General features: G+C 33.2%; 1 protein-coding gene across 1 annotated transcript in view; it reads right to left on the minus strand.

Moving 5' to 3' along the window:
- Positions 1-82: 82 nt before the first annotated feature.
- Positions 83-11267, minus strand: part of LOC106473585 (E3 ubiquitin-protein ligase TRIM33-like) — a 35203-nt gene continuing 24018 nt past the window's right edge. Inside the window, exons 8-14 of the mRNA XM_013934270.2 lie at positions 10930-10945; positions 9491-9602; positions 4740-4826; positions 3005-3672; positions 979-1090; positions 770-844; positions 83-244 (exon numbers count right to left, since the gene is read on the minus strand). Of these exons, the coding sequence (XP_013789724.2) occupies positions 83-244; positions 770-844; positions 979-1090; positions 3005-3672; positions 4740-4826; positions 9491-9602; positions 10930-10945 (1232 nt within the window). The remainder of the gene's footprint in view (positions 245-769; positions 845-978; positions 1091-3004; positions 3673-4739; positions 4827-9490; positions 9603-10929; positions 10946-11267) is intronic.

Below are 11267 nucleotides of genomic sequence, written 5' to 3' on the forward strand. Positions count from 1 at the left end.
CATTATTAACTACACAAATGCTAACTTACAGTGTTAAAAGTTTTGTTTTTTACTGTAACTAACATTATTAACTACACAAATGCTAACTTACAGTGTTAAAAGTGCAGCAGTTACTGAAAATCAGTTTAACATCAGCTAAAAATTCTTCTTCATTGTGATAATGGTTGAAATGAGTTGGTGATATCTTTTGTTTGATGGTCATTAAGTCCATAGGTTTAGTGATGACCTTGTAGTAGTTGAGAACCTATCATAAAAGAAATGGCCAAAATGTTAAATCCCACAAAAGTTTCCACAGTACTTGTAGATGTAAACAGGATACTGGTAAACATGAGGTCTGCAAGTATGGAATCAGTGAATTTTTAAATTAATCCTTGTTGCAATATTCAGTTCTTTCATTTAGATCAAGCAATGAAAGATGAGAACAGTTTTAAAATGGAAGCTCAGTCATCACCATGCGTAATAAACTCATCGTACAACGCACCGGAAAAGTTTACACGTGAATACTTAAAAGCACGTTCACTGGTTTTGAAAAATAATTAGTGAAGTGTAAGGCCTGTAAGTGACCCAAAAAGATGGACATGTAACAAAATAACATAGAAATTACCTCTACAAGAAAACGGTTAATACAGCATAAAAAACCTACATTTTTGAATTAGTTTTAGACACATTTATGTTTTGTTGACAAGCCTGTGTTGGGTTATTATATATATCTTAAAAAAAAAAAAAAGGTCTATATAGAATTGAGTACAAACAAATAATTCAAACTTACAGTTCTGCTAACTGGGTGGTGAAACGGTAGGGTCGACTCGTGACAGAACAGTTCTAGAAGTATTCTCTCACAGCACTTGAAAAAAAAATTACCAAACTTTATCAAAGATCACACAGATTCACTAGTTAAATACATTTATGAGTGTAGAGTCAAAGATTGATAGTTCACTACCGGTATTAACATACTTCTAATGAAAGAAAACAACTGACCAATAATTTACGTCCACTCAAGCCAACTGGTGGTTTTCTTTTTGTTCCTGTACATTCTTTTGGAAGGGATGCAGTTTTTACATCCATACACATAAGACAAGTCCAATCATCACTGAAAGAATGAATGTTTTATGTTACAACTTATAAAGACATATATATAAAAAATGTTTACCACATAAGACAAGTCCAATCATCACTGAAAGAATGAATGTTTTATGTTACAACTTATAAAGACATATATATAAAAAATGTTTACCACATAAGACAAGTCCAATCATCACTGAAAGAATGAATGTTTTATGTTACAACTTATAAAGACATATATATAAAAAATGTTTACCACATAAGACAAGTCCAATCATCACTGAAAGAATGAATGTTTTATGTCACAACTTATAAAGACATATATATAAAAAATGTTTACCACATAAGACAAGTCCAATCATCACTGAAAGAATGAATGTTTTATGTCACAACTTATAAAGACATATATATAAAAAATGTTTACCACATAAGACAAATCCAATCATCACTGAAAGAATGAATGTTTTATGTTACAACTTATAAAGACATATATGTAAAAAATGTTTACGTTTTTTAAAACTTCTACAGATATATATGATACAATAATTTCACATCCAGCAGTCGTCACAATATTAGTCGTGTACCGTCATCGTCTCATAATCAGGTTCCTGTACAGGTCAAAGACATATACCATCCAACTGTGAATGGATTAATCAGAGCTGGAGGTTTTATTTTTGATGCAGTCAGATAGAGTAATATCTTGATATCATCTGTGCAGGCAGTGTTTGCCCCTTTGATGTTCAACCCCATGCAATTGCAACATGGAGATATAGTATATTCTGGTTCTGCACGTTGACTAGCAGGGCAGTGTCTTGGTTGGTTTGTCGTCACCAGACTCAGATTGAATTGTCATTTTTACTACTTTCTATATTAACAGTTCTTGTTCTATAAATTCCAGCTAGGTAAGTTTGTTATGGTAGTTGGAAATTTCACTTTAAGAGAACTCGATCAGTGTTTTTAAAAGTTGCTTGTACACCATATTATCTTAAATTCAGCTATCTTAAAATATTCACACACTTTTCTTTATTGTTGTTTTCTATTGTGTTTTACCATTGTTTATTTTACTATATAATAAAATATATCTACGTTTTTGTTGTACATTTTGTGTCTTGATGTTCCTGTGTCATTCTTTAAACTTCAACAACGACATTATTTCTATTTCCCCTTTCACTAAGGGTTACCTGTAACTAATTGATCTTACCCAAGATTATCATGTAATTACTTTAATATTAAAACTGATAAACAATTAATGTTACTTCAAAACAAAAACTAGTTATCTCATTGTCCAAATTATTAATACCTTAAGTTCTTGAGCTCTTAACCTTAATTATAAAATAATGAAGCATCTATAAGGGTTATATTAATACCAAGAACAAATAGTAGAAGTTGAAGACATATTGTTTTAAGTAGGAAATGTAGTTGTAAACTAGGTTGTTTAAATATTTTAATAATTGACACCCCTTTAACTGGAGTTTTCATTTTGTTCTAATGCTTTTTGTTAGAAATTATAATTGACAAAAAAAAACAAGGATTAATTCAAGATTAACAGTATGCAAAGAGAGTTCTTGACCTACAACACTAACCTTAACCTACATTACTTACATTGACTTACATTACTAACCTTGGCCTACATTACTTACCTTAACCTACATTACTAACCTTAACCTACATTACTAACCTTAACCTACTTTACTTCCTGAAACAATAATCTATTGTTTTTACAGTTACAGTCTAGAAGACTTACCTTAACCTACTTTACTTCCTGAAACAATAATCTATTGTTTTTACAGCTACAGTCTAGAAGACTTACCTTAACCTACTTTACTTCCTGAAACATTGTTTCAGGAAGTAAAGTAGGTTAAGGTAAGTCTTCTAGACTGTAGCTGTAAAAACAATAGATTATTAATCTATTGTTTTTACAGCTACAGTCTAGAAGACTTACCTTGGAGTTGAACTAAGAGAAGGGACATGACACTGTAAGTGATAAACACGAGGACAATTGCTACAACAAAGCAGTTCTCCACCGTCGTTACATACTGCACACCAATCTTCATTTGGATCATCTTGTGTGTCTCCTGTACTGTCATCACTAGGGGTACATTTGTTGTTTACAGATTTATTCATTGCTTGGTCTTCAGTAGCAGACTGGGAGACTGTTTCAATATCTTTCTTTTTTTTCGCATAGCGTTTTCTTTTTGCCGTAGATTCAGTATTGTAGGTTTCTCGTTCCCCTTTGGATTTTTCTTTACCTTGGTAGGTTAGATGGTCTGGAAGTGTTGTCAAAATGGCCTTGCTACTATTTTTTTGTCCATTAACAACAGAACTATCATAAGTTTTATTCCTAACTGGTAAAGCTGATGTTTTTTTCAAAATATTTGGTTTTGAAAGACAATTGATGTTATTCTTTCTGTTAACCGTTTTCTTTTCTAACTTCATTGTGTATTTTCTTTCTGGATTGGATCCCGAATTCCCCATTTCGTGAGGGAGGTGCACTGAGCCATCGCCTCCTGTAATCGATACAATTATTGGACACGGCTCTAATGGTGGAAAACTGGAACTGTGGTCATTTTGTTCTTGTGCATTTACGCTTGAACTGCTTTTGTCTAAACCCTAACAAAGGTAAAGGTATACAAATTAAAAAGTGTCTGTTCAGTAACTTGTGAAACTTAAAACTTCATACAGAATGATACAACAAAGTTTTCAATTGACATCGTTATTATCGCATAACAACAATTACACAACAAGTGCATTATTTGATACTAAAATATCCATCTTTCAAACATAAGGAATAGTTGACCCCTTGATAGTGTGGACTAATACTTACTAACGATCAACAAATTTAGTTATAAAATACACAAATATTGACCAGGAAATTAAAGAATGGTCCTAATGACGTGTTGGACCACTTCCATCTTGAATAAAGGCAATAACACAATATGGCACCAATTTCATGGGATAACAAAAAAAGATATCTTGAAATTTAATACCATTCCTGGATGAAGACAGTGGCTCAAAGAGAATGACAGTTGTGATCTATTCCAGATGCAATATTCTAACACATCCCAAAGATGCAGGATATCAGGAAAACTGTGATGGTCAGGTATATATTTGAACTCCATGACCTGTTCCCAAAACTAGTCCTGAACGATATAGGGTTAATGGATGGACACACCATCATCCTGAAACATGCATCACCATAGAAGTACTGTAAGATGGAATACATCTAGTCAGCCACAATACCTAAATCAGTGGCTGATTCAAATTGACTTGCATTTTTTTACAGAAATAGTCTTTCAAAGGTCATCATTTTCAAGACGGAGGTAAAACTTGACCAATAATTTAGTTAGTGAGTTGTGTAATCGGTGCTTGCCTATTATTTCTTTTCGTTCATCTGCAATTGCTCTTGCTGTGACCGGGTACATGGAACCGGTATTCAACCAAATTTTACTACCCGTGCATCCCTAGTCTAAAGCATCACACTTGTCTACATGAAGTGAATATACCTCATTGAAATTAAACTTGTTTAACATTTACAATTTTATCATATTTAATTTTAACTTAGAAATAATTTTTCTGACTTGTAGAAATGCAAAATGGTGGTGCTTTCCTTTATTAGATAAGATTATTGGATTAGATCTAAACACGCTAGGCAGAAAAAACATGCACTCAGAACCTACCTTTTCTTTTGTAAAACTATGCCTCAAGTTATTTTGGAAAACCCCAGAATTAGATGTCCTCCATTGCATAGGATTAGCAAACTCACTCTGAAACACAATTATACATAGATAATAATAATTAAATGGACAGTTTAGAAAAAAACAAAACAGTAAATAGCTGTTTTTCATAAAAATAAAATTTCATCAAACTTTAAAGGGACAAAAAAAGAGCTTATTAACCCATCAAGGATGTCTCTTCCAGCTATAACCACCCCTTACTACTCATGTATTCATCAAATTTTGTTTTGAACTCGGTTACAATTTCTGCCTCCACCACCCTTGAAGGCAGCTCATTCAAAAAGCCAACCACACTGTTTAAAGAGTAATACTGTCTAAACCGCAATACACCAAATAAGTTTTCTTGGAAGGTGGTTCTCACTGCTCATTAACACTACGTACACGGATAAGGTCACAATGCGCGTGTCACGACGTTTTACAGAGTAAACCTTCAAAACTTAATTAAACTAATTTATTATTAATGTATATCAATAAACTTAGCATCAAAATGTAGTTAACAAATCATATATCATATAAGAATTAATTTCTTAGTTCAAGAGGAAATGCTCAATACTCACTCTTATATGACATCTACATTGTAAGTTGTTCAAATTACTTTTTTTTTCACTTCTCCCATTCATCAACAGTGCCTAACCAATTAAAAACTCAACCTTCACATATTCACAATATAAACATAAACATTTATTACAGCCTTGTAATACAGGGCAAACTTTTCTTAGGGATTAGCAGAAGAAATGTTTAGCCTAATTACTATATTTAATAGCCAAATCAAATAATTTAATGTAATTAATACAATCATGCAACAGTCTCCTGCAGTTTGCGGGAATCCAATTGGGAAATGATACGCATGCAACAATACATATGGCAACTCTGAGATTTCTTTACGTATCCTCACAAAAACTGGTACGATTGTGTTAAAGATTATAAGTATCTTGTACACAAAGAATGACGTTATTTTAACTACTAAAAACATGTTACTTATCTATTGTAGTTATTTACACTCAGAATCTGAATAATTCGAGTGAAAGGTGATTTTTTATTTAGGTATAAAAAGTACTTTTCTTCGTCTTACAGTTTTTGAGTTTTATTTGCATAGCCTCTAGTACCTCCTAAATGAATATCAAACATTTTTTTAAGGTAAATATTTATATTTTATTTTTTCCATCACATCACTAACTGTAAATATTATCATCAACACACAGCGCAATAAATGTTTAAAATTAAGAAACAGACAGTTGTACATACCTTATAATGTCTTAAAAGATCTGCTTTCAGTGATATTTGCAATTTAAGGTCTTTTCCTTTTCACATATATTTAATTATCCTTAAATCACATAAAACTTCAAATTATAACATACATTATAATGTTAATTTTATTGACTTGCGGCTTGTGTAGAAATGGATTTAAAGAGGTACCTGTTGAAAAAGGGTTAACATGTGAACTTTTAGTTTTATTGTCTCTTTTGACTTTACCAACAAAAATTCATATTACCTCATTTACTTAAAACACCACCTTTGTTGTACGGTCCTTATTTTTCAATTTCAAGGAATTTCTACTTGTCTGTCCACTTCTTGGCTAGCTCCTTTTTAAGACTTATATTGGCTTTCCTTCTACTTTTGTATTTGGTTTTGTTTTCTTCTGTTAATTTATACAGTCTCCACAAAAATCATACTTTAAAGCTTCTTCAGAAGAATTTTACTAAAAAACAAACCATAACTGACAGGCTGAAGCTTTCAAAGAAGAAGTAGTAACAAAACCGAGTACTAGACCGTGAGCATCACCTTGTGAAGAAGAAGAAGGATGGACCCACACAGTTCTCCATGGACTATCAGAGGGTGAACAGAATCACAAAGAAGGATGCCTACCCACTGCCTAGGCCTGACTAAGGATGCCTTCTCACTGCCAAGGCCTGACTGTACTTTGTATGCTCTATCAGGATCAAAATGGTTTTCAACAATGGATCTGAAAAATTGATATTGGCAAGTAGGAGTTGACAATGCAAATAGACAGCCTTTACTGCAGGAAATGGATTGTGGGAATTTATTGTGGTTTATACCAAACACCTTATATGTTTCAATTACCCATGGAGTGTGTTATATCTGAACTACCTAGTGTGTTATATCTGAACTACCTTGGAATGTGTTATATCTGAACTACCCAGTGTGTTATATCTGAACTACCCAGTGTGTTATATCTGAGATATAACACATTCCAAGGTAGTTCAGATATAACACATTCCAGGGTAGTTCAGATATAACACACTGGGTAGTTGAACTACCCATGGAGTGTGTTATATCTGAACTACCCTGGAATGTGTTATATCTGAACTACCCATTCCAGGGTAGTTCAGATATAACACACTGGGTAGTTCAGATATAACACACTGGGTAGTTCAGATATAACACACGATCCAGTACTTTCCGTAGCCTACAGGCATCATCATCACAGACAAGCGATCCAGTACTTTCCGTAGCCTACAGGCATCATCATCACAGACAACCGATCCAGTACTTTCCGTAGCCTACAGGCATCATCATCACAGATCTTCCCATGTGTGATTATCTCATCCAATTAAATGAGTGTGACATTCCAAGGTAGTTCAGATATAACACATTCCAAGGGTAGTTCAGATATAACACACTCCATGGGTAGTTCAGATATAACACATTCCAGGTAGTTCAGATATAACGGTTGTCTGTGATGATGATGCCTGTAGGCTACGGAAAGTACTGGATCGGTCATCTGTGATGATGATGCCTCTAGGCTACGGAAAGTACTGGATCGTTGTCTGTGATGATGATGCCTGTAGGCTACGGAAAGTACTGGATCAGTTGTCTGTGATGATGATGCCTGTAGGCTACGGAAAGTACTGGATCGGTTGTCTGTGATGATGATGCCTGTAGGCTACGGAAAGTACTGGATCGGTTGTCTGTGATGATGATGACTGTAGGCTACGGAAAGTACTGGATCGGTTGTCTGTGATGATGATGCCTGTAGGCTACGGAAAGTACTGGATCGTTGTCTGTGATGATGATGCCTGTAGGCTACGGAAAGTACTGGAGCAGATGAAGAAAGTGAACCTCAATCTGAATCCCAAGTATAAATTGTTCCATTATCAGATCAACTTAGTTGAGGAGCTTACACAGACCCAACTAAGAGTGAATCTTGGCCAACACAAAAAGAACTTGCATGAGGTAAGAGGATTTCTTGGATTATGCCCTTTCTATTTCCATTTTGTAAAATCATTCTCTGACATAATTTGTCCTCTACACACATTATTTGAAAAACCAAATAAGTTTTGTTGAACTGCTCTTGTGGAAAACAATTGACACTACTCTTGTATTAGCATTTCCTACTTTTTAAAGTTACAGATGCCAGTAATTTTACAGTAGAAGCAGCATTATGACAAATAAATACAAAAAGAACGTGTGACTGCAAGCTATAGCAAGGCAATGAATACAGTAGAAAGTAGGTGTTGTTTCAATCAGAAAGAGGTACTGCTTGTTCTTTTAACCTTGGGTCATTTACATCATTACCTACATACATAAAATTTTACACACTGGATAGATCATGCAACATTGAAGTGTTTGGTGAATATTTAAAATCCAGAAAGCCAAACAGCAAGATAGTTCCAGAAACTTCAGAAGTATAACTTTAACACTCTGCATCAACCTAGAACCTGAACAGAACTATGAAAATACTGAAGTATTATCCTGAACACCACATGTTGCCGAAGATTGTAAACACCGTGAAAAGTGGAAAGCACAAGGTAGTAAAGATGACGAACCTAAAGTACAATGAAGTAAAATCCAAGGTGTTACATCCAAAAGTGATGATGAAGAACTAATGTGGTCCAACACTCATCTGAAAGATGCTCTAGCAAAAGATACGTAAACACGATTGTAAACACCATGAAAAGTGGAAAGTACAAGGTAGTAAAGATGACGAACCTAAAGTACAATGAAGTAAAATCCAAGGTGTTACATCCAAAAGTGATGATGAAGAACTAATGTGGTCCAACACTCATATGAAAGATGCTCTAGACGTGCCTGAAACTAATTTCCCACAGTGCATTTGTAGAGAGCTTTTACTCGATTTCACTTACATTAGAATAGAACAGAAACCCCCACGAAGTCATTCACTAACTAAAGAGAAGTAAAACCAAGAAATGCTGAAACTGTATCAATATCAGGGAGGCCCATACTCATAACGTAGTACTTCTTTTATGTCAAATGTAGCTCTTTTAAACAAATCAATCAAGTAACACCCTAAACTTTTTAATTTGAGGGTATTTGTGTTCCAAATGTTGAGATTATATTGTCAATAAAATGGATTCATTAACTGTATACAACAAATGAATGCTGTTTTTGAAATTTACTCTTGACTTGATCTCTTTTTTTTTATCTAGTTTAACAACAATTTAAGCATAAAATATTGTCTCTTTATCATTCTTGGAGTAGATTAGAAACAATATTGTTCACTGATGTATTTTAAACACTACTAACAATGAAGACCTCCTTACCAAATTGTAACAAATATTATGGGTTAAATATCAACTATCAACATGACACACCACTAACTTTTAAAAATTAATGTATTCATTTGTATTTGAATCAATATGTTTTATTATCCTAGTAAATAGAATCAATGACATGAGGTTATAAGTAGTTTAATCAAAACATGAGCTAATTACCAAAGTCCTAGAAGCAGCATCAACAACCGATTCTTTATTTGTTACTGTAAAGGCACCATTTTCACTCGAGACACCTGGTTCTTGTTTCACTATAGGTCCTTTACCAATAATCCTGGAAAATCCCAAAGTTCTTCCATCATAACGTGTTACAAGTTTTTCATTTTAATGCAGCATAACTCAGTGATGTTGAATAAAGAACCGTGCATTTATTCACCTTAAAAACAACGAATAACTTTATAGTTCCACTACGTTTTAAAATCAATGTCTCAGACTTCTAACATCAGTTTGATGATCAATCTATCCAGAATAAAAAACTGTTAAGCCTAACATTCTCTCATAATTGTATTTTCTCATCCTCATAATTACGAGCTGTGGTTTTTACTAAGCTGTCTACTATAGAAAACTAACCAGTAAACAGATTTAAGGTTCAACTAATTCAGTTTACTTTTAGAAAAAAACACACATGTAATAGGAACAAAATTGTAAAACGGGAGTAAAAATTAATACATTTCACAAAAGCACATATACCATGCAAGGTTTGTTTTCTAATTGCAATGGGTTAATATATTTCAGCTGAAATAGTTTAGTATCCTGTTAAGTCGAACGTGTGTATAAATGATAACTGTTCAAAATATGCTAGTTACAGGTTGAAATGGATTACACAAAAAAACAGCATCTTAAAACACCAAGAAATCAATATTCATTGTTAAAACGATAGCTATTATTAAGATGTAGCTTTAATCATTTATAAATTTTCATTTTATGCCTTTATTAATTACTGGTACAAATAATACAAACCAACGTATTACAAAACAAACACATTTAATAAATTAACTGGTTAAAGTAAAACAATAAATACAATATTATTTAAACATGTTGCATGAATTACCAACATAAATTATACCTACAATATTAACATATTGTATTTTCAGTTTTAATTTAAATGTTTATTTGCTAAAGAGAGCTCGTCATTACATGATGATGATGACATAATGATCCAAAATTTTAATATACTACGTGGAATGCCCAACTCACACGTAGTTCCAAGCAAAGTTAGTACTTGGTCAGATCTTTTCTGATGCATGCTAACTGCAGCTGTCAAAATTTTCTTGCCCCCAATTGCTCTACGGACATGGCAACCTTTTAGTTAGGTTTACATTATTCACACTCTGCATACACTTCTTGATGTTGTGGAGTTAATATACTTACCTGAGAAGTAAGGTGTACACCACAACTTACCTGAGGGATAAGGTGTACACCACAACTTACCTGAGGGATAAGGTGTACACCACAACTTACCTGAGGGATAAGGTGTACACCACACTACGATTATCAAAAGCAGAGAATATTTTTAATCATGTGTAAAATTACGTTTATTACAATGAAAATAATTATCCAAGTAATAAGATAAAAAACAAAAACTTGGAATTTGAAGTTACAATATTTTCCCCATTCCTACAGAGATGGATGAGAAACATTAACTAAACAAAAACATGAAGTTACATCCTTACAATATTTCCCCATTCCTACAGAGATGGATGAGAAACATTAACGAAACAAGAACATGAAGTTACAATATTTTCCCAATTCCTACAGAGATGGATGAGAAACATTAACTAAACAAGAACATCAAGTTACAATATTTTCCCCATTCCTACAGAGATGGATGAGAAACATTAACTAAACAAGAACATGAAGTTACAATATTTTCCCCATTCCTAGAGATGAATGAGTTCTTGTTTAGTTAATGTTTGATGGGAAGTTACAATATTTTCCC

This window comes from Limulus polyphemus, unplaced genomic scaffold, assembly GCF_000517525.1.
Source record: "Limulus polyphemus unplaced genomic scaffold, Limulus_polyphemus-2.1.2 Scaffold6297, whole genome shotgun sequence".
NCBI lineage: Eukaryota > Metazoa > Arthropoda > Merostomata > Xiphosura > Limulidae > Limulus > Limulus polyphemus.